This window comes from Palaemon carinicauda, chromosome 14 (assembly GCF_036898095.1).
Source record: "Palaemon carinicauda isolate YSFRI2023 chromosome 14, ASM3689809v2, whole genome shotgun sequence".
In the NCBI taxonomy this organism is placed as follows: Eukaryota; Metazoa; Arthropoda; class Malacostraca; order Decapoda; family Palaemonidae; genus Palaemon; species Palaemon carinicauda.
In genome coordinates, this window is record NC_090738.1 from 52243466 (window position 1) to 52268738 (window position 25273).

Here is a 25273-nt window from a genome sequence, read left to right on the forward strand (position 1 = left end):
TAGAGGTCCAATTGTTATGTCCATGCTTTTAGGAGCCCAGAGCCAATGCATGGGGCCGGATTCATGACCACATGTTAGGGGCTTTGCACAGCAGGCCCCTGGGCAGAGGTTCAGGTACCCAGCGACCCACATTGCTAAGTGAGACAGACGTTACAGCCCCGCTTTTTGTCTTCCAGCAGCTGTGACTTGGATCCCTGGCTACTCTAGTAGTCTTGCGTGACAGGTGTTATGTGGCCTGAGCCTTGGATCCCGTGGCCACGGCTTGGTTCCTGGCTACATGGATGGCTAGGTTGACTGGTGTTGTCCCCTCCAGGGCTGATGCATGGGAACAGGACTAGTGCCCCCAGATACCTCAGTAGCAAGACAGAACATGTGTGTTCGGGTCCATATTTTGGTACCTTGGGCACAATGCATAGGTTTAGGGCCATGACTCCTTTTCATGTCTCCATGTCTCCCTACCGCAGTCTACCATGGTAACGGCTCTGGTTCCTCGGCTACCCAAGTAACCAGGTGGGACTGGGGTATAGGTCTATGTTTCAGCACCCTGGGCCAACGCATCTCTGTCCTGACCACCCAGGGTCATGGATTGGGTTCTCATTAGCTAGATGGTGCAAGAGTTTACTGCCCTATGCACTTTTTGCCACACACCTTATTGATTACAAAGATTCTGCATTCACCATCTCTCTTTCTGCTTGAATAATAGACTCCTCCCTCATCCTTTGGTACTTTGGTAGAGTGAGTTAAGAGGACGTTACCATTTGAGGCTATCGTTGCTCTTTGCGGGCTGTGGAAGACTAAGAGCTTGGGAGGAGGAATCTTCTCCCCATATCTCCAGTCATATAGCTGTGGACCAGCCTTTCAACCGTAGGAAGATTAATAGTATTCCTTCTTTCTCAGCTGAGTTTAGTTTTTGGGATTTTTTCCCCATTGCTGTTGGCCTTCCTAGGCTGTCCTTTGTCCCTGATTAGGTTCAATTGTATTCTTAAGGAGGTTGGGGATGTAATGAATCGCTGGAGAAACCTACTGTACACTCTTCATTGGCTGGTTAAGAGCAGTGGCAGCTCGTGGCTAAAATCAGTGGTGGTGCTGTTCTCAAAAAATTGTAGCCTGTGTTTTAAAATTGTGGGGAAAGAAACAAACAGGCATAAGAAAAGGTACTCAGAAACTTGATAGAATTCTAAAAGAATAAAATCAAACAATTTTTTACTAATCATAACATAAATTTTTACTGTTCAAGCTTGATCCATTCATTTAAAGATTAAATCCATGTTTCTAGTTTTAATATGAGTGAAAAGATGTATAATTTTCTCCTTGACCTCTGGAGGACAGACAACTACTGAATGTTTTTCTCTATTGAAAGCGCTGCAAGTGTATTTAGTCTCTCTGAATTTATAGTGCTACTTAGAAAAGTATTTTCATTGTTGAAAAGCAGAGTTCTGCCTCTGTTGTAGGCATGGGATTTGTCAAGAAAACTAAAGAAATGTAAAAGAAACGAAAAAAATAATCAAATAGAATAGCCGGAAGTAGGATAATAATATAATTTTACATTTTATTACATTCAAGAATATAGTACACAGTTTTCTAGCACATCATGCCAAGGTCGGCACTGTGAGAACGAGAGTGCTCTCTCTCTCCTTTGCAGCCCATTGCTCAGACTCACTAGTAGCTTTTTGTGCGCATGCATACAACAGCCAAACACCCCACAGCTGGAACCGTGAAGTGCACAGTTCCATATGAAGATTATTTTTTTTTTTTTTTTTTTTATGCATAAATGGAAGGATGGATACTGAAATTAAGCTTACGGATTGTAAATTGCTTAAGTATAATAAAAGAATTAAAGAAAAAATTCATTAAATTGAATGTTATTAATATTAAGTAAAAATAGGGGGTGCTGCTGTTCCACAGAACTTATCATAAGCCACCACTGGTTAAGAGGGTACTCGGGACTTGTTTGTCCCTAAGATATAGGACCCTTTACCAATGCTGATGGATGAGGACAATCTTGAGTCAGTGTGTGCAAAGGCTGGAGTGAGGCTACCTTGGATCTACCTTCAAGAGGAGCCTTGGTTATTGAGCCTAACTTTGGTGGCCATGAAGGGCCTGTGACATTCCGGGGGCAGCCTTGGTCTCCAAATTCCTTTGCTCAGAGGTATCTCTGTCACTTCTGAATTTGTTGGTATGGGGTTCGGCAAGGAAGGCATCAAGGTCTTCCCTAAACCCTGACAGGACTGCCCATAGCTTCCTGGAAAGAACTGGTTTTTACAGACCTTTCGAGCTACCAAACCAGTTCCTTTCAGGAAGAAAGGCAGCAAAAGAAGGAAAAAGAAGGATATGATGTTGCCACCTTTCCCCACCCTTGCTTACATCTGAGAGATGAGGATTTCTTGTCATGCCTTTGAGTAAACCAGCAGAGGCATATTGCTTAGCCTTATATATACAGTATATATATATATATATATATATATATATATATATATATATATATATATATATATATATATATATATATATATAGAGAGAGAGAGAGAGAGAGAGAGAGAGAGAGAGAGAGAGAGAGAGAGAGAGAGAGAGAGAGAGTCCTTCAAAATGGTTACTTACTAGCCTCTTCAGCCTTTTGTCTCTACCCATTTACTCATTTTCGATAGACCACATATCTTTTCCCCCAACATCACTGAGAACCCTGGTCTTGTGGACAGAGCTAGGAGATATTTTGGCGAGAAACACATTCAAAGTCCTTCAAAACGAATCTTCGAGCTTCTACAGTTGAGCTGGAGGCCAGTCATAGACTTCTCCCCATGAAATGAGTTTGTGGGTCAAATGAAGTTCAGGATAGAAATGTAGTCTGCACTGAGTTTCATCAGAGAGGAAGATATCCAACTTTCAGTAGATCTGATGGATGCATACTTTTAGTACTAGTGTATTAGTCCATTAGGAAGTACCTTTCTTCTCCCTCTACTGTACAATGTACCAGTTCGGGACTCTGTGTTCTGGACTGTGTACTGCTCCTCAGTTGTTCATTCAGATGTTCATCTTGTTAATAGCTTGAGCCCACTAGCAAGGGATATAAATCAAGATGTATCACTTGGATGGCTAATTCTGGCCTCCTTCATGGAGCAGTTGTAACATGATTGAGTTCAACATTTTTTGTCATGATAAGGGGATTGTGATAATTGAGGAAAAGTTGAATCTCTTACCCAAAGGGAAGTTGAAGGACTTGGGTAAGCTTGTAAATATGGCAGCAACAAGATTCTATCAGTTAGAAAATTACATCAACAAGCTCAGAGAGAAAGAGCTAGTGCATCTATTCTGTCAAACACTGAACTACCCATTCTGCGCTGGCAGAATCTTCTCAGCCAACTTTCCTAACTGGATAAGCCCATTCCTCCAGTGGGTATCTTTGCCAGAGATCTCTTCAGTACTGTTTCAAGAATCTCTGGTCAGACTCTAGAAATCTCTTAGCCCTCTCTTTGTCAATGGGACGGGAGGCCTTGAGTTGATCTTACTTGTTAGGCGAACAAGGAACACTCACAGGGGATCTCCAATTGACTCTCCACCTCTAGACATGCAAATAAGGTCTGATAAAGTCAAACAAGTGAAGGGATGCATATCTGAATGAACTGATCATCTCAGGAATTTGGCAAGAGGATAAAGCATCTACTATTAGCTATCCTGAGGGTAGCAGCTTTTCTAGTGCTGCAAGCATTTCAAGAACATGGAGGAGGCATCTGGTGAGTTGTTACTGCAACACCCATATAGTGGCTTATATCTAGCTCTGCGAGCTGATGAGGTGGATGCATATTGAGATAGCATCCCATGCTATAGAACTGTCAGATAAATACATTGTGAGCAAGAGGAGTGGACTAGTAGACACACTTAGTTACTAAGGAAAGGTTGTAGGGTCAGAGCGGTCCCTACATCTTGGTGTAGCGGAGAGGCTTCTGGTTTGTGGGGTTCTCTGGGGATCGACCTGTTCATCACACCATTAAACAGGAAGTTTTCTCCCCCATCACTCCCATGGGCTGTGTTGGTAGTTGCCTTCCAACACCCGAGGAATCACATTGATGGTTACAGTGTTCCTGTGTTCACCCTGTTCTGTCCGTAAACTACCATTCTGCCTTGTCAAGATCCCTAAAGAACTCCCTTCACCCTCACTCTCCCAAGAAGAGAGGGCCATTATCGACGATTTATGTAGTAAAAGGGATTCTGTTCTGTCACAGAAAGTGATAGACCTCTCCCTCTCATAGGAGTTGCCTATGTTCGTGAGTATTTTCGAATAGTCTTGCTGATCTTGGTACTTCAGGACCCGGAGTGGGAAACTTCCTTAGTCTCAAGTCTCTCACTTCAACCTGTCCAAGCCTTTGAGAAGGCCTCAGTCAAGGTTCTGTCTCTAAAGAATGTCTCTGCGGCCTTAGTATCGGTGAAGAATTTAGGCAAGTTACGTGGTCTCTCTGCCTTAGTCTCCCACACTGAGAGTTGAAAGGAGCTCCTTAGTTTGGTGCCAGGGCATATGGCCAAACTTATGACCTGGAGGGGCATGACCCCAGGTCTGAGCCCTCCTCCATTCCTTCTCTACAAGAAGTGTAGAATGGCACAGGAAAGAGATGCTTTGTATCCATTAAGGGCTCTGCAGTGCTATCTGAAGAAGACCTGATACCTCTAACTTAAATGTCAGCGACTCTTCCTTAGCAATGTCAGAGCAAAAAGAAAAAAAAGAGGTGTCTAGAACACAATCGACTTCGTGAGTCAATCCGTAATGCAAAGCAGGGGGCTAGGCCCAAATCTTGCTTTCAAGAGGAACCATGCAGTCGGCCAGTTGTTAAAGGTTGGAGTATGTATGCACTAGACCACCTTTATAGCCTTTAATCTGAAGGAGTACCCACAAGTCCCTTAAGGCAAATAGACTGGTTCATCTCTTACATTTTTCTGCCTCTCTCTTAGAGACGATGCAGTCGAAGCGTTACTCACTGGAACTGACTTGATGTTGGTAAACTACAATTATGAGCTCCATTCTTTAGAACCTAGAGAAGTTTTCCATCAACCTCCCTAGATGAGGGGAGATTGGTGAAATATATACAAACTAGTTGATCATCTGCTAGGTATATTATTCAGGAATGCTACCCCATTCAAGATAAAGGATCCCTACTTTGATCACTTACCAATATTCTTAGACAGACCAGGCCCTATCAGTCTATTCTTTTTCAAAATGTTTATTAGAATTTGATACTCTTTCTTGTTTAGTTTTGAATGATTAAATTATGTTTCAGTTAGTTTCATGTCTCCTTTATGGTAAACAATCGTAGTTTTTTTTTTACCTTAAATATGTCGAATGAACATATTTATATGCATCTGCACACATTTATTTTCAAAATCATCCTTACTGTCCTCCCTTCAGTTGAAGTGGCTATCCTAGAGGGTACTTAGCCCCACATGGTATGTCGGCTCCACCATGTTGACCAATTTTATCTGACATTATATCTTTAGTCTATGGGTTGTTGTATCAGTCACTTTATATATACACACACATACATATATACATACACACACATACACACACACACACACACACACACACACATATATATATATATATATATATATATATATATATATATATATATAGCTTTTTTTCATTATTGTTAAGTTTGTTTTTAAGTATAATGAATATTTCTTATTGCTTTTAATTAGTATCCCACCTGTAAACATTGAGCAAAATCTAGGACCAATATATACTAGACTTTGCTAGTGTTGTCTACTGTATTGCAATATTCATGGACTTCATGCCAATATTATAAATCTTACAGTTACCTCTACACAGTATGATATTCTTTTATGCACAGAAGTCCTGCTATGAACACGGATGTCATGAGATTTCGACGATGAAAGATAGTGGCACTCATAACAACTTCTGTTTGTATTTGGTCTACCAGAATCCAGACTTGATAATCTTACCATTAGGGCTTTGATACAAGATGATAGAAAGGCTTCTTTTTTTCTTGTTGGTGATTTAAATGCTCACCATAGGGAGTGGTTAAATTATGTTTCTCCTACTGATCGCCATGGCTTAAGAGCTTTGGACTATGCCTTTGAATCAGGCTGTGAGGAAATCTAAGTGACGCTACTTACAGGCCTGGTAACTGCTTGGATATGGTATATGCTGACTTCCCTGGCTTTATAACAAGTAAAGTTGGTTCTCCAGTTGAGACATTTGATCTTACCTTGATTTGTATATTAGCTAAGACTGAGCAGCCTGTTCCCGGTGTGTCATAGTCATGTAAGATATCTATATATACACACACACACACACACATATATATATATATATATATATATATATATATATATATATATATATATATATATATATGTGTGTGTGTGTGTGTGTGTGTGTGTGTGTATATATACATATATGTAACCTCGCACGGACTTTTGAGTGATCTTTTGAATTTGAATTGGTTGTAATTGTATAAAAGTATTGAGCCTGTTTTTTTTTTTTTTGGGGGGGGGGGTATGAGAGTCTGATCAACATAACTGATACACATACTCCCTCTCATGTGTTAAAGTACAGAGTGAAAGGCAAACCCTGTTTCAATGATAATTGTAGACACGCTTATTTGGAGAAGCAGGAGGCTAACATCTTTGGAAAGGTAAAGATCAGATGTGACTTGATTTCATTAGTAGATATGGCTAAGTAGTCTGTCCCCGATGTGTCATACTCATGGAAGATCTACTGTATATAAAACTACACACAAACTGGAATGGTATTTTGAGTGTCTTTTGAATTTGAATTTGTTAAAATAGTATAAAAGTGTTGAGTCAGTTTAATTCTTAATAAGAATCTGGTCAACATAACTGATAGACATATCCCTTCTCATGCGCTAAAGTAGCGAGTGAAAGGCAAACACTGTTTCAATGATGACTGTTTACGCGCTTATTTGGAGAAACAGTTGGCTACCATTAATGGGAGGGTAACAGATCAGATTTGACTTTGAATAATTATACTCAGTTAAGAGGTGCTGCTCAGACAGTTCATGCTTCAACTGAAAAGGAATACAATTTAACCGTAGAAGAAACCCTTTTTGGTACAAACCAGGAACACTACTCTTCAACCTGCACGTTTTGGTGTAGACTTAACAGTTCCTCCTTTACTGAAACTAGATTGCTTTGTCACTCATTGTCCAAAGGAAAAGGCTACTATTTTGGCTGATGTGTTTGACATTAAGGAAAGTAATGAGAAACTCAATTTTCCTCATTCCTGTTTTCTAAAGCTAAACTAACCAGTTTAGTTTTTCCATCCCGTGAAATTATAACTCTCTTGATGGACCTTGATGCTTATGGAGGTGTAGACCCAAATGGTAATTTTCCTTTATCTTTTTATAAAGATTGCTGATTTCTTAGTTCCTAAGTTATATGTTATTTCCTGCACGTTAGCAAGACGAGATTCTTTTAGCATTTGTTGGAGAATTAGTAATGGTACTCCACTATGCAAATGTGTTTGCGGTATCTCTTGTCCAGCTGATTACTGTCCAATTTTCATAACTTCCATATCATCTAAAATATTTGAACATCTTTTGGCAAAACGTCTAAATTGGTATGCTGAGGGTAATCATCTGTCTCTTTGGTTGCAATTTGGCTTTCGTAATGGCATTGGAGCATGGGATGTCCTTCTTACAATATTCAATGCTGTACAGATATCCTTTGATTGTGGCCTTGACTTTAGAGCTGCCTTTGACCGTGTAATTCATGAAGCCCTTGTTTTAAAACTCAAACAGTTTAGAATGGGTGGGTCTTCTCTTAGCATCGTTATTGAATTTTTGAGTAATAGATTACAAACAGTTGTTGTTAATAGGCCCCATAGTTAGTATAGGAATGTGATATCTGGTGTTCCTCAGAATAGTGTTCTTTCCAATTACTTGTCATACTATACATACATACGTGGTTTGCCCTATATAATAAAATCGTTGAATAAGCAGATGATGTTACTCTCCTTGTAGATCTGGTGTTGCTGAATTCCTCAACAGAGATCTATCTAAAATTCGTGTATGGTGCAAATCATGGGGGTATGAAATTTAATCTTAACAAAATTCAAAGTAAGATTGTAAGTAGATACTGTAAAAGACACTGGCTCCTCAACATCCGGATCTCATCATTGATAATGTTTCTTTAACTCTATACAACTCTTAAAATATTCTAATTTAAAACTATCTATCAGGTCTAATAGCTAGTTGGGAAGTTAGGTAAAACTTCCTGTTATTGAAGACAGTGGCCTCACTAGGTAAATCCTGAACTACAGTTACCATTTAGGCTCCTACTTGTGTTAGAGACTTTAGTGGCATGATTGATGACGATCTTGCCTTTTAGCATAAGATATAGATTTATTTCTATTTGAGCACAATATTGTGTTAACCTTTATCCATATATTGAACCCTTATGGGTAATTCGAACTTAAAGATATCAATCAGGCGATCTGGTATGAAAAACATTGGTCTCACCAAGGAAATGAGAACACAATATTGTATGGATTTCCCTCCATACATTGACTCATTAAAGATAGTTGAAATTTAAAACTATCAATTAGATCACCCGGTTGGTTGGCAAGTTGGGTAAAACTCACTGGTTTAAAAGACAGTGGTCTCACCATGTAAATTCTGAAATAAAAGTTACCACTTAGGTTCTGACTACTTTTAGAGCTTCTGGTGTTGATAGTGACTTTGCATTTTATATAGAGAGGCTATTGTTCAATCCTAGAATGGGGTAGAAATTTATTTCTATTTTAACACAGTTTTGTATTAAATTTTCTTTATATATTGAATTCATAAGGATAATTCAAATTAAAAGCCCACAATCATGTTATCTGGTTTTATCCTATAAATAAGGTAAGGCCAAGAAGTAGAAATTTGAATTTTGCCATCTAATGTGTCGTCCACACTTATGACGATGCTCCATTGAGGAGAGATCAGAAGAACCATATGAAGAGACCGTTCAAAAAATCGCTGGTATAAGAAACAGTGGTTTCACCAGGTAAAACCTGAACTGTAGTTAACATTTAGGCTCCAATTTATTTTAGTCTTTGGTGACATGATTGATAGGGACCTTACTTTTCATGTGAAGAGGCTAGGGTTCACTTCCCGAGTGGTGAAAAGCTTTCTTTCCATTTAAACATAATATTTTGTAGAATTTTTTTCATATATGGACTCATTTGCAGTAATTCGAATTTGAAGCTATGAATTAGGTCACCTGATTGGTCGGTAATTTAGGTAAAACTCCCAGGAATAAACGACAGTGGTCTCACCAGGTAAATTCTGTAAGGCACTTAGTACTTTGATAATGACTAGTTTTATAACCTATAGTGTTGATAGTGTCCTTGCCTTTCACATGGAGGTTTTAAGGTTCGATCTTAGTATGGGGTTAGAAATGGATTTTTATTTGAACTTAATACTGTGATAACCTTCATTCATATTTTGCATCATTAGCGGTAAATTGAATTGAAAGCTATTAATTAGGTCATCTAGTGTGTCGGGAAGTTAGGTAAAACTCACTTAAATAAAAGACATTGGTCTCGCCAGGTAAATCTTGAACTGTAGGAAGTACAAAAGAGCCTTTGGTGATATCATTTGTAATGACCTTGGATTTTATATGAAAAGACTAAGGCTTGATTCCACTATGAGATAGGAATTTTCCTCTATTTGAACATAATATTATGTGTATTTTTCTCCATATATTGCCTCTTTAGAGATAATTCGAATTCAAAGCTATTAATTAGGTTACCTGGTGAGTCGGGAAATTAGGAAAACTTGCTGGTAAGAAAGACAGTGGTCTCACTATGTAAATCGTGAACTTCAGTTAGCATTTAGGCCCCAACTTGTTCTAAAGCATTTCTTTGTATGATTGATAGCAACCTTGCCTTTCATTTGAAAAGACTAGGATTTGTTTCCAGTAGGAGGTAGAAATGTGTTTCTATTTAGATACAATATTGTGGTAAACTCCCTCCATATATTGAATCATTGGGAGTAACTTGAATTGAAAATTATCAATAAGGTCACCAGGAGGATCGGGAAGTTAGGAAAAGCTTGCTGGTATAAAAGACATTGTTCTCACCTGGTAAATCCTTAACTGCAATTAGCATTTAGGCTCCAACTTGCTGTAGAGCCTTTGGAGGCATGAATGATAGAAACCTTGACTTTCATTTGGAGCTTCTTGGTATCGATTTTAGTATGGTGTAGAAATATATTTCTATTTAAGCACAGTATTGTGGGGATTTTTACTCCAGATTTTGACACATCAGGGATCATTCGAATTTGAAACTTTAAATTAGGTCACCTGGTGAGTTGCAAAGTTGGGTAAAACTCCTTGGTATGAAAAACAGTGATCACACCAGGTAAATCCTAAAAGGCAGTTGCAACTTAGGTTCTGACTAGTTTTAAAGCCTCTGGTTTTGATAGTGACTTTGCCTTTCATATGGAGAGTCTGGGGTTTAATCCTAGTATGAGGTAGACAATAATTTTTACTTGAGCAAAATATTGTTTTAAACTTCATCCATATACTGAATCCTTAGGGGTAATTTCAATTGAAAGCTATCTCTCATGTCATCTGATGTTCTGCTAGAAATAAGGTAAGAATTAGAGGTAGAAACTTGATTTTTTGTGAAAGGAAATATTAAGCTGAAAAAGATTAAATAAAAACGATGAAAAAAGAAGGGAAATAAATTGAAGGGATTAGATTGATAATTAAAGTAAAGAGAGGGTGTTAAATTACGCACTTATAACAAAAGGATTTTTGTTGAGAGAGAGAGAGAGAGAGAGAGAGAGAGAGAGAGAGAGAGAGAGAGAGAGAGAGAGAGAGAGAGAGAGAGTTAGTTAGTTAGGTTAATATTTCTAGATAAGACTGCGTCTAGACACCTTATGAATAGCATACACTTCATGTTTAATGAGGCGTAATGCGTCACAGAATTTACTGCTAAAACTTCGTAAAGGTTAATGATGTTTTACGGTAATTTTTTACCTCTTATTTTTTTTTCAAATGTTGTGGGATAGATATTCATACGTTCATTGAAAAATATCTACTAATAGTGTATTTATAGTATTATGCTGTAGCCTATACAAAAGCTTAAATCATGGATTTCGATTTTGTCAAGTAACCGACTCGTTTAAACAGACACTATAGAATTCTCAAATTCCTGATTTTTAGAAATATAATTGTACTTCATTAAAGCATATTTGTATTTATGTTTTCAATTTTGGGTGCATTTCATCCATCAACTATTAGTGACTTTTTTACTCTACAGTATCATGAGTGTTGCGAGATACGAACGACCGTTTTATTGTTGCTTATACATGAAGTGGTGTGGCGGTAACTTTCGTGTTATGAGTCATCTTACCTTGTACTGAAGCTGTGTTAATAATGTACAATTACCTCCGAAAAGCAATATAAACTAAAAAACCATGATAGAAGCCACGTGAAAACCTTATAGTGCAATATCGTGGGTTACCTAGTGTGTTAGTCAACCGCATGTAGATAATGGTCAGTTAGTTGGTAGGTTATGAGTTGACTCACCCTAGGGCAGCAAGCGTTCGCGGATTCTCGATCTTCGCACCTGTATCTGTTATCTGACACCCCCCCCCCCCAATATGTAGAGCTGATTGTAATCAAGCCACGTGGTGGGTCAGGAAGCTAAGTAAAACTCACTGGCACGAAAAACAGAGGTCTCACCAGGTTAATCTTGAACTGCAGTTAGCAATTAGGCTCCAACTTCCTTTAGAGCCTTTAGAGTTTAGTGGCATGATTGATAACGGCCTTGACTTTCATTTGAAAACGCTAGGGATTGATCTCAGTATGGGGTAGAAATTTATCTCTATGAGAACATAATATTGTGTGAATGTTCACCCATATATTGACTCATTAGAGATAATTTGAATTTAAAGCTATCAACTAGGTCACCTTGTGGGTGGGAGCTAAGTAAAACTTGCTTGTATAAATGACAGTTGTCTCAATAGGTTAACCCTGAACTGTAGTTAGCACTGAGGCTTCAACTTGTTTTTGAGAAGTTGGTGGCAATATTTAATAGCAGCTTTAGCTTTCATTTGAAAAAAAATAAATTGATTCCAGTATGAGGAAAAAAAAATATTTCTATTTTAACATTATCTTGTGGATTTTCATCTACTATAGGGACATACTCATTACAAATCATTCGAATTTAAAACTGTCAATTAGGTAGCCTGGTGGGCCTGCAATTTTGGTAAAATTTCCTGGTATAAAAGAATGTGGACACACTAGGTAAATCCTAAAATGAAATTAACACTTGGGTTCTAACTAGTTTTAGAGCTTCTGGTGTTGATAGTGACCTTTCCTTCCATATGGACAGTATAGGGTTCGATCCTAGTATGGGGTAGAAATATATTTTTGATTGAACATAATATTGTGTTAACCTTCCTCTATATATTGAATCCTTTGAGGTCATTTGAATTGAAAGTTATCATTCAGGTCACCTGATGTTCTCCTTGAAGTAGGGTAAGGCCGAGAAGTAGAAATTTGAATTTTGCCTTTTAAGGTGTCGTCTACACTCACTGGTATGAGAGACAGAGGTTTCACCAGGTAAATCCTGAATATAGTTGGCACTTAGGCTCCGACCTATTTTAGAGTCTTTGGTTTCACGATTGATAGTGAGTGACATTGCCTTTCATTTGAAGAGACTAGTGTTAATTCCATTTGAACACAATAATGTGTGGATTTTTTTTTCTATATATTGACTCTTCAATGGTAAATCGAGTTAAACGCTATCAGTTAGGTCACCTGGTGGTTTGGCAAGTTAGGAAAAACTCCCTCGCATAAAAGATAACAATCTCCAAAGGTAAATCATAAAATACACGTAGCACTTAGGTTCCGACTTTTTTTAAGCCAATTTCGTTAAAATCGACCTTGCCTTTGGAGAGACTAGTGATCGATACCAGTATATGGTAAAAATTTATTTCTATTCGAACATAACATTGTGTTAAACTTCTTAAATATATTAAATCATTCGGGGTAATTCAAATTGAAAGATATCAATGAGGTCCCATGGTGGTTCGAGAAGTTAATTAACACTTTGCTGGTATGAAAGACAGTCGTTCCACCAGGTAAGTCCTGACATGCAGTTAGCACATACACTCCAACTTCTTTTAGAGCCTTTGGTGGCATGGTTGATAGCAGCCTTGCATTTGACTTGAAAAGGAGTGTTCAATCCTAGAATATATGATAAATACATATATATATATATATATATATATATAATGTATATATATATATATATATATATATATATATATATATATATATATATATATATATATATATATATATATATATATATATATATATATATATGTGTGTATGTATATATTCACACACACACACACACACACACACACACACACACACACATATATATATATATATATATATATATATATATATATATATATATATATATATATATATATATATATATATATAGTATATATCATGAATTATTTGCTAACTTTTTATTCATTGGAAGCCATGAAGATAAGTTCTGCGAATCTTCTTCCAGCCGTCATGAAAACGCACAAAGCTCCAACGGAATCATACACTGGAGAAGGAACCTCTACTGTGATATGTACATCCACCGAAGCGTCTTACATAATGGTGAACACAGAGGAAATTGCGTACACTGAACAGGAGCAAAAAAGTATTGAGTGTGGTCTAGGTTTCTTCAGGCCTCGGTGGCTTCAGGTATGTGCCTATCTGAGTAAAACTAGGAGATTCTTAGGAAAGGCCAATATATCATGTTGTAAGTGAGGAGACCGGGTATGAATGTAGAACCTATTGGTCGTTCAAGGATTATGTAAAAGTGTAGTGAATTATCATGGCGTAAGTTCATTGAGAGAGAGAGAGAGAGAGAGAGAGAGAGAGAGAGAGAGAGAGAGAGAGAGAGAGAGAGAGATGGCTGCTATGGGGACACGTTATATGATTAAAGTTAATATAAACAATATGGGTATCACATAGTCACTTGATAATCTTCTAATCTCTGTTAGTTTTCCCCTTAACGGTAACTCTTACTCTGAAACTATTGTTTTAAATCTCCAGATATTTGCCCGCAAGGAGGTACTCATCATTGCCTTTTCGTTGGCAAGCATCGCACAAGGAATGTTTTTCTCGTATACAGTTGCTGTCATCTCCACCCTTGAGAAGAGGTTTAAGTTGAATAGTCTACAAATAGGTATTCATATCTCTTTATTGTTTTGGCACAGAACGTATTATGAATATGAATATAATTTCAGATTTATATATAGAGTAACGTTTAAGACTTCTTGTAATAAGAATATGCACTCAAAATGATGTCTTATTGCCATTTACAAGATTTTTTTTCTAATATTTTGTAATACTGAATTCACTTAATTTCCCTTGCGTTATGAAGATATGACTTCTAAGTCTACACCTTTATTCAGTTTGTCATCACATCCCAGATCTGAGGGATCTGAGATATTTAATCCAAAAAGATAGTGCCAGAAAAGGCAAATGATATCAGTCTCTGTTTTTTTCAGATAACTCCACAAGTAATTAAATCAGCAATAATTTATTTGGTATGTACTAGGAAATCTGTCGAATAATGCAGTGATCAGAAAACTCCTGAGGATAGACACACTTTACATTTTTTTAGCGGTGCAAATAAGGATGAATGAGTCCAATATATGTTGACTGTCCATACACAGTAAACATGTAATTCAGCATCATTCATAAACATCCCTAAATTACGGAAATAAGTTCTTGAATGGCAGCATATGTCCGACTAGGTACAACACCTCCACCATCCGAGCTAATGATTGTCAGGCTCTCTCTTATTGTTCTTCCTGGGTGAAGACCCATAAGGAGCTGGATAAGATTACACAGGTCCTCATGAACAATGGTTACTCCAAGACTGATATAGCAAGAGAGGTCAAACCTGTTATGGACATTGGGGTACGAGACAAAGCCCAGCAGGGAGAGTATGCTTTTTAGAGTCAACCTGTACTGCAAAGGCATTATACACAGACGGTACTAACAGGATGAAAAGGTCATTAAGGTCATTATTAAGAATAATGTCATGCCTGTTCAAGAGACCACTGAAATTAACCAGATCATCTACTACGAGACTACAAAGACAAGATCCCTTATTACAAAGTATAACCCAGCCCCTCCTCTGCAGGACTTAATGGAGAAGTCCAACGTCGTTTGTTTTTTTCTTATACCAGTAGCCAGCCCATGGATGCCTCGGCTGTAAGATTGGAATGACGACGATGAGACTTTCTAAAAGATGTCTTCCTAAATTTAACAGGGAGAATCAAGATGCAATAACTCCTTTTGAACAACAAGAACGTCAAACGTGAGGATGTTACTAAAATCACCAAAATCATCAGCAGTGCCATGGATGTTAGCAGAAAGCTTAGGATCCTTGAGGCCCTGCTTTTCCAGCAAGAAAAGCCAAACCTAAATATGATTCAAGAGATGTTCTTTCTCCCTTTCTGCTGTAGGAACACCACCTAATGACTCCTAAACATCAACGAGGATAACTAAAATTAGCGGCCTGGCAACTTGCCTACTTCTGAGACTCTCCTAGTGAGTGTCCTAGCCAATCAGCAAGCAGGTCAGGACTTCCTAGGCATGGAATCTTAATGGCAGAACAGCTTGCCTGACTCTGAGCCATACTCAGGCAGCGCAGCGCATTAGGAGCTCTGTATGGACTTACTCAGACACAGACTCCACCCAGTTTAAATGGCTGTGAATGGAGAAGCAGCCTGATTGTGACAGACCCCCTCCCAGCAAACACTTCAGCGAATGGGAGAGTAGCTCCATCCCAGACTAGATTTGGACCCTGCCCAAGAGGACCAATCAGGGACCAGCGTCTGACTTGACGAACCAACAGAGCCATACAAATAGAGCCAGCTCTGCTCTCTTCTATTCAGATTCAGCTCGAAGATGAGAAGAGACACCCGGCGCCCTCTCGTAATGTGTAGCATCAAACTTGATTTACTTATTGTGACTAGTTTACTTTTAGTAAAATTAGAGAAATTATTCTATGTCAAATATAGCACTGTTACTGGTAATATGCAGTACTGAAGAAAGATGGAAATCTTAGCAATTGAAAAGTTCAACTACTTGATAAAAGCCACCGAAGCAGTAATAATAATGAAATATGTTTGAAAGAGGGTCTACTACCAAATATTATTATTATTATTATTATTATTATTATTATTATTATTATTATTATTATTATTATTATTATTATTACTCATATTTTATCATCATATCTTATTGCACCACTCGTGCATCCAATTGATGGCTCATTCATTTGCTTCCTGTAGATTTACATCAAAGTATGCAAGTCCCAGTGGGCAGCAGCGTAGGATGTAGCCCATGGGTTGTGGTGATTCACTACAGGGCCAATCATCATTGCTGACATATCCTTACTTATGAAGTCTATCTTCTGCTTTCCTAACCTTGGATCTTGCTCCATTTAAAGTGGTCTAATCCTTTCTGTTAAGGGAGGCCCCACAAGGTAGGTTTTTGCTAGGGTCAGTAGTTTACCTAGTAGTTTGATGGTCTCCCTGCAGGAGACCATTCCTCTGGGTACTATGTTGACATCTTCGACTATTTGGGTCATTTTTAGAAGGAGTGCATGATGGTTGACAGTATCATATGCAGCTGTGAGGTCTACAAAGTTTGCCCCAGAGATTTGTTTCCTCTCAAATCTATCACAAGTTAAGTTTACAACCTGACTGCGGTGTTATTGGCTTGGTCAAAAGCCTGTTTGGTTAGGTGATAATTTTCCTTCGACCTTTAGAGGTATTTGTGCCATTATCATGCGATCATATAGTTTATATGTGATATTGGTCTGTAACTTTTGGGAAACAAAGGTTCTTTACCTGTTTTTAGCAATGCCACTGCTTTGGCTCTTCTCCATATCTTTGGTGTTTGATAGATTGTTGCACATTTATTGATTAGTACAAGGAGCCATTCTTTTGTCCTCCCACCAAAGTGTCAGATCTTCTCTACTGTAATTCCATCTAATACGGCTGTCTTCCCAATTTTAAGAGATTCCATTGCCGTATTCAGTTCTTGAATAGTGAATGGTACAAAGTCCTGGTTACTCTCAGATATAGCTCGTTCCATGTCCATCTTTATTTTTTTAAGTATCCCCTGTCTTTGTTATTTTGCTTTTCATCCAGTAGGAGCTAGTGAGCCACTTCATTTGGGGTAACTGCGGCTATTCTCGGCTGGCTTTGATCTGCAGACTTATGAGTCAAATTGATGTTAGTTATAGTTTCTTGCAATCGTTGACATCTTTCGTAGCTAATTGAGTTATGTAGTTTCTTCAAGGTCTACTATTTTGTTGGCAAATTTATCATTATTATAAGCCTCCAAGTATCTTTGGTTTAGTCATTGAGGCCAGGGATGTAGGTATCTCTGCAGCTTCCAGGGATTTTGTTCTTTGCAACCTTCCACACTGATGATTGAAAAATCTTTTACTGGTGACAGCCAGGAGGGATGTTTGATATCTCTGCTTCTATATTACTGGAGTAATCTTCCCATTTTGCTTTGCGGTAGTTGAATCTGAGGATTTTGTGATTGTTGGTCTCTCTAGGTCTGATGACAGGCTTTATATCGATAGTCATTAGCTGATGTTGAGATTTAGGGATTGTATTAGATATGGTCTTTGCAAAGTTCTGGTGGCGCTTGGAGGAGACAAAAGCCAGATCTGGGTTGCACCCTCTTCTCCAACGTGCACTTTGGAAGTATGTATCATCTTTGTGTCATATAAGAGGGTAAGGTCATGTGTTATGGTCCACTCCTCCACTGCCTCTTCATTATGGTTATTTTGGTAATAGCCCAAGATGATATTGTGGCCGTTAAAGTCCACGACAATAAGAACTACTTTATTGTCAGGTTGGTTCATTTAAGGCCACACAAAGGCCCAGAGTCTATTCTGAAGGATCTCAAGTCCCCCGGCTGAGAGATCTCTGTTATTTTGGATAATAGACTTGTCCCGGGCAAATATTGCACTTCCATTGGTTGGAAATATTCAAGTGCATGTTTTGGATTCTTGGTAGGATGGAGATTTTGTGTGTTACTTGTATGCATATTATGTCGGCATTTAGGTTGGCAAGTAATTCTGCTTTTGTTGCCGACAAGCCTTCTGCATTAAAGCTGATTAATCTAAATTTTACCATCTCTGTTTTCGTGGGCCGAGGGTTTATCCGTTTATCACACATGAGGCTGGGATGTAGTTTGCATGTATGAGTTTAGCACATGTCGCAATTAGTTCAAACTGGGACACCACAGGAAGGTTATTATTATTATTATTATTATTATTATTATTATTATTATTATTATTATTATTATTATTTATTATTATTATTATTATTATTATTATTATTATTATTATTATTATTATTATTATTACTAGTTAAACTACTGCCATAGTTGGAATAGTGGGATGCCATAAGCCCTAGGGCTCCAGCATGGATAATATCCCAGTGAACAAAGCAAACAAGGAAATGAGTAAACTATATATGAGAAGTAAAGAATATAAGAGAGACTTATGGCAACTGTTCAACATAAAATCATTTGATGTAGATTTGAACTTCTGAAATTCCATTGAAAAATTAAGAATAAAACTTTTAGAATACTATGTAGTATTGAACATCATGATGGAGAAGGTAACGGTGTTAGAATTAATTGTATACCTAGTACTACGCACAGAATGGTACAGTCTGGGAAGATCTATATACAAAGGATGGTCAGAATTAGGAAAAATATAATGCAACATGCACAAAAAACTAACTGAACAACGGTACTAGAGAATAATATCAAGTTCAGGAATAAGAAAATTAGTAGACAGTAAGTTTTTGTCCAACAAATTAAGTTGAAAGTCGGCCACTGAAGACCAGACATGAGAACAATTCTTGAAACAAGGTAGAATGAAAGAATTAAAGCATTTCTTCAGGAAAGATTTATCATTGAAAACCTTAAGACTTTCTTAATAAGTCAATTTTGTGTGTAATTGAAGAACAAACAAGACTGAATATGTTTCTCAAAAGTAAATTTACAATTAAGAATCACACCTAAAATTTTATAGGAGTTGTATGATTAAAGAAACATTACCAATGCAAGTATCTGGATGATAAAGGGCCACTGTCCTCGACCTATTTACAATCATGTTTTGGGCTTAGTTAGGATTCAGGGTCATACCCCATAATTTGCACCATCCACTAAATTTAGCTATCTTTCTATTATGGAATTCACCAACCCCAGATCTATATTCAGACAATGGAATTGAAGCAAATAAAGTAGCATTATCTGCATATGCAACGAGCTTGTTTTCTAGGCTAAATCCCATATCACGCGTATATAGTATGAAAAATCATATGCCATGACCACTTTACTGAGCAACACTAAATATTTCATTCCCATACTAACTATGGTGCCCATCAACAAACACTCTTTGTAATATAGTACTTGGAAATTCAATATTAATGGTAAGAAATAATCCAACTACTGCCAAATGTCTGAGTTTGAAAACAAAGGCTTCATGATTAACATGGTCAAAGGCTGCTGTAAAATTAATACTAACTTTCTTATCCCAATCAAGGGAATTCTGTACAGCATTAGAGATTGTAAGAAGAATATCACATGCTCCTAGGCCCTTGTAAAAGCCAAACTGCAAACTATGGGGCAGATTACTACCTTCGTAGTACCCATTTAGACATCTTACTAAAAGATGATAAAAAACGTAAAGGAGTTATGAAAAATTACATAGAGGAGTAACATTACCAATTCTGCAACAACTGAAAAAAGAATCTCTTCTTGTTAACCTGTAAAAGATAACAACCAACTTAAGAGCCAAGAAATCATGGGACCGAATAGCTAAATTTGTTAGTTTAGCCCTAGGAATAGAGGAATGAGGAAGATAGATTTTCTCATTACTCTTCTTACTGTCAAGCACATCAACTAAAAGCGTTACATTTTCCTTTGGATAATGAGTTACAGAGCCATTTGGTTTAGGTATAGATGGAACTGTTAAGTCTACACCATAGAGTGCAGATTTAAGGGTAGCTCACCACTTATGTACATGGGTTGTACAAGAAAGGGTTTCTTTTACGGTAAAGTTGAAGCTTAATTCTCTGAGCCCCATCTCTTCGCTGAGTATAGTTATATCAAGTCAAATCTGATCAATTACTCCTCCAAAAATGATACTATAAGCTTCCTGCTTATCCAAATAAGCATGTCTACAATCATTATTGAACCAGAGTTTGCCTTTCACTCGGTATTTCAACACAAGAGAAGGGATACGCCTATCAATTATGCTAACTAGGTTTTCGTTTAAGAAAACAAGCTCCACATTTTTATACAATTGTGATCAGCTCAAACGTAAAAGATCATTCAAAATGTCATTCTTGTCTCTAGAGATATTATATATATCCTACAAGAGTATGATACATCAGGGAATGGCTGCTCAGTCTTAATGACTAATGAAACCAAGGCATGAGCCGAGACGTCCCAACTGGAAAACCAGTGTATATTCAGTCCAATCAGTTACCAGACATGTGAGTAACTTCCCTTATGATTTTTTCACAGCCTAATTCAGTGGTAAAGTCCAAAACTATTAAGTCATGGTGATCAGGAGGAGAAACAACATTTAACCACTCCCTATGGTGAGCATTGAAATCACTTACAAGTATAAAGGAGACCTCTAACATTTTCTTGTGTCCTTGTCATAGTGGTAAAAAGACAATGGAATACAGAATCATCTAAGTATGGATTCTGATAGATTGAACACAAACGGAAGTTCTTATGCCTGACATAGACTTATGACCTAAATCTCATGACATCTACATTTATAGCCAGACTCATGAGAAGGGTGCTCATTCCTAATATACAATTCCATTCCCCTTGCCATAGGAATGGCATCCCGTTTCAAAATAATTGATGTCTTAAAACTTGAATAAGTAGCTCAGATGAGTGTCTCATTTGAGAAACCAAATTTACTGGGCATAAAAGAATATTGTGGTGCCTGGAGGCCATTATAAGATCTCGATAATTGCCATACAGCTCATGAATATTACACTAGATTAGACGACACTAGTGAAGTCTAGAATACACTGATCCCGGATTTTTCCCAGTACAGAATAAGCATTAAAATGTAATAAAAAAATTTTATCCTTGAAAATAAACTTAACAATAATGATAACAAAAACATGTAGAGGGCTATGTATAAAGTAACTCATATAACTCTTAGAATAAGATGAAATGTCAAATGAAATTGTTCAACATTTTAGAGTTGATATACCATGCAAGGCTTAGTACCCTCTAAAATAGCCACTTCAACTGAACGGAGGACAGTAACAATGGTTTTGAAAAAATAATGCCAAAGAGGAAGATAAGGGCACCGAGAGTGAAAAGGCAACCTCTTGATAAACCACCACACACCCAGGGCTCTTCCACTAAGCGTGCTTAACACACCATTTAAAAAAAGGAGAAAGTTAAAACAGAAAGAATATTGTGACTGTGTGTACCCTCAAGCAAGAGAACTCTACCCAAGACAACGGAAGACGGTGGCACAGAAGCTATGGCACTTCCCAAGACTAGAGAACAATGATTTGATTTTGGAGTGTACTCCTAGGGGAGCTGCATCCCATAGCTAAACAAACTCTTCTGCCTATACCAAGTGGAATGTAGCCACTGAACATTGCAGTAGTTAACCCCTTGAATGAAGAAGAATTGTTTGGTTAGTTTATGGTTGTCAGGTGTGTGAGGAAAGAGGAGACTGTATAAAGAATAGGCGATACTATTTGTTGTAGGCTTGTGTAAGCAAACAAAAAAATGAGCTGTAACCTTACTAAGAATGCTATTCTATATTTTTTTTTCTCAGGCGTAGTCCTCGCTGGAAACGACATATCGGCTATATTGTTCGCTCCTTTCCTCGGTTACTATTTAAATTCCTGGCACAGGCCTCGATGGTTAGGCTTGGGAATCCTAATGACGTCTATTTCCTGTTTCATGACAGCATTTCCTCACTTCATCTATGGCCCTGGGGAAGAATTAGATGAAGAGTTCTTTGCCGGGGAAGAAGTTTACACAAATGTTAGCGAATCTCATCCCTTTATAGGTAAGAAGGAATCTCTTTTTGAGGATTTTTTTGTTTGTTAAAATTCATGCTTGCATTTCCTCTTCTTAGTTGCCTCTGAGTTGTAGAGTTCTGTAACGTTAGTCTTTTGTGCCCTCTTTAGTGCATCATCTGATATGGAAAGGAAAGTTAGTTAAGTAAAAGAATTGATTTTTATTTGTTACCTACATTTATCATTACATTTCAACTTCCACAATTTTATAGTACTGTAAAAATAACAAACTAGATTTCTGATACTGAGCTAAATGGGGTACACCTTGAATATTATTTTTCAGAGAATGATAACCTATGTGGGTTAAAGAGTAAAGACCCATGCTCCCGGCCAAGTGATGGTGAGAAAGAGACAGGACCTGCTTTAGGACCGTTGGTCATTATCTTCATCGCCCAATTCAATGTTGGGATATCTATGAGCATCTTCTACAGCATTGGTATTAGCTATGTGGATGATAATATTAGCAAAAAGACTACCTCTGTTTATTACAGTACGTATGGCTACGACTAATTTTAAACAACTAGATTTTGGATAGAAGTAAAAATTTTTTCTTTTAATATTTTTGGGATGAAAGTAACAAAATCTATAGTTTTCAAGTTCAGGTTTGTTGGAATTTTCAGTTCATATCTTTTGCAATATACTCGTAAGTTGATTGAATGTAAACTTTTTAGGAGTTGCCCATTCAGCCACATCAGATTTCCAGCTTCCAAAAGACACTTTGAGCGTATTGCTTATTCCCTCATTCATTTCATTTCATTTCATCTGTTCTCAGAGAAAATGTGTATATGATGATATTACTAATAAAAAAATATCGTAAAGGATGTCCACTGAGCCAACAACCTTAGTTCAAAGTTTAATTAACATAACCTTAGATTATATGTCTCGGTTAGATATGTCATTAAACACAATTTTCTTTACAGATTTGCTACCTTTTGTTTCAGGAACATTAATCAAACTCATCTTTTGTCCCGCAACAGTTGTTAATATTTTCTTGCAGAAACTGAAAGAAATTGCACTCCCAAAGTACAACAGATCGAATATAACAGTTAATCTAGATAAGGAGACTATATTTCTTTTGGAGCAAGCATGAACCATAGAATTATATTCCACCAACCCCTAATCTACAGAGCGGTCTACCTTTATGTTGAACAAAGTTTTACAATGAATGTTAGATTGTAAACACCCTTTCACCATACCTAAAAACAGAGCAGTAAGATAGTTTAAATTGACCAGTTGGTCAATTTAAACTATCTTACTGCTCTGCTATAAGAAAAGAACGCCTCTAACATCCATTTGAAATTCAACTTGCAAAAATTTCGGAGAACTTAAATTTCTAAACTACCCATTAGGCAGACCTGGTTGGTAACAATTAGAAAGTTAATATACCAAGTTTAGTGCTTATATCACAATTTACATGGTTAAATTGAAAAATTGCATTCAGTTGTTATATTCAAATATTAATAGAGATTATTAATTTCTCAATAAAAATAATCTGAGAAGAATGTTTGTGGGATAAGGTTTATCTTATGATGTAATGCATATGCAGCAAGCAACGCACATGTAAATAAAGAAGAATACCCCATCTATATTTTCTTCTACATTGCCATCGAACTCCACGTTAGAAAGTAATTGAATGTATCAAGGTAATTTAAACTCTATTATCCTTCTGTTATTCTATTATCTATTTTCATGCTCATGTTAATCTTATCAACATAGACATGCAATTCTCATCATCATTAATGACCCCTTGGGGCCCTATAAATACCTTTGTTCACTCTAAATAAAGTTAGTTTTTCAAGTGCTCATTTCCTATTAATTACTTCTCTACTCCCATCACATTGGTGACCTATGGAGTGCCTCAAACACCATACCCATCTCCGGGTTAGTCTGCAGTAACCTCTAACGATGCCCAGCACCGACTCAGACTCATCTGTCCGTACTGCCACTGTTTTTGGTAGCAGAGAAGCATTTGCCTGGTTTCAGCGCTCCAAGGTGTGACGCGATCAAACAGAAAAGTTGATTATGAATTCACTGTGATCCCCGACAACACCTCAGAAATTACCAACTGGCATTTTGAGCAAAGCAAAGGGACGCCAGCCGCCCATGTAGCTAAGATTTTTTTTTCGGTCTCTCAAAGAAATGATCAGTATCACTTGCCTTCAGCCTACCGCGGACAGTTCTCCTCGTGAAGCAAACTTACTTGTACGGAACCGGTACAGGCCACCCTTCCTGATGTCAATAATTTGTTCATGAAGAACCTGATGACCAGAGTTGATTCCCTTAATGGGCATCATTTTCCCCACTGTCAAGAACTTTATCAACAACTCCAGTCATGACAAACGGTCAACCAATCAACGCAACAGAAGAGGAGGTGAATTGTATGACTTCAAAGCCCACTTCTTTACATGCCTACATACCTACGCCACCCCACGTCCACGCCACCCCACGCCCCCAATTTCGAGTTTAAACTATAGCTACATCTGATTTACTTGAGACAAAAACAAACATCTTCATCACCCAGTTTCCACAGAAAGGTGGGCGAGTATTGTTTACGGTAGATTTCTTTTTCCCTATGTGTTTGTCTGTTTGTTTGATTCTTTGTTAGCAACTTTACGGAAACACAACCGAAGAAATTTACTTGAAATTTTCGGGAAATATACAGTATGATACAAAAATAGACCTAATAAAAATTTTAGTCTCATGGGGTCAAGGTCAAGGTCACAGTGAACCAAAAATTCAAAAGGGATTTTTTACCTCAGTTTTCTCGAAAACTATCCGATTTACTTGAATCAAATACAAAATCTTCATTTTCCATTGCAAAAATATACAGTAATTCTATGTATTAAAAAAGTGAAAATGTATAGTTTTGAAGATAGGAAGGTTCAAAGATCAAGAGGTCAAATTTCTAAGGTCACCTGATTTCATAACTCTCAAACGAATATAGATACTCAATCGGTTGATATAATTAACAGATAGAAAACCATATTTGGGCTTTAGAATTACACCATGACCTTTAACCTCCTATGGCCATGAAAGGTCAAATTATACAGGACCTGATTTCAATAAGTTCAGATGCACACTTGTTTACTATTATTGACGATACTGCA

At 37.3% G+C, this 25273-nt stretch overlaps 1 protein-coding gene across 3 annotated transcripts in view; it reads left to right on the forward strand.

Annotated features, from left to right (window-relative positions):
* LOC137653586 (solute carrier organic anion transporter family member 74D-like) overlaps positions 1-25273 on the forward strand; it is a 128191-nt gene that overhangs the window by 55976 nt on the left and 46942 nt on the right. For all 3 annotated transcript variants that reach the window (XM_068387113.1, XM_068387114.1, XM_068387116.1), the window contains exons 2-5: positions 13562-13743; positions 14098-14230; positions 21920-22156; positions 22450-22656. In XM_068387113.1, the coding sequence (XP_068243214.1) occupies positions 13562-13743; positions 14098-14230; positions 21920-22156; positions 22450-22656 (759 nt within the window). The remainder of the gene's footprint in view (positions 1-13561; positions 13744-14097; positions 14231-21919; positions 22157-22449; positions 22657-25273) is intronic.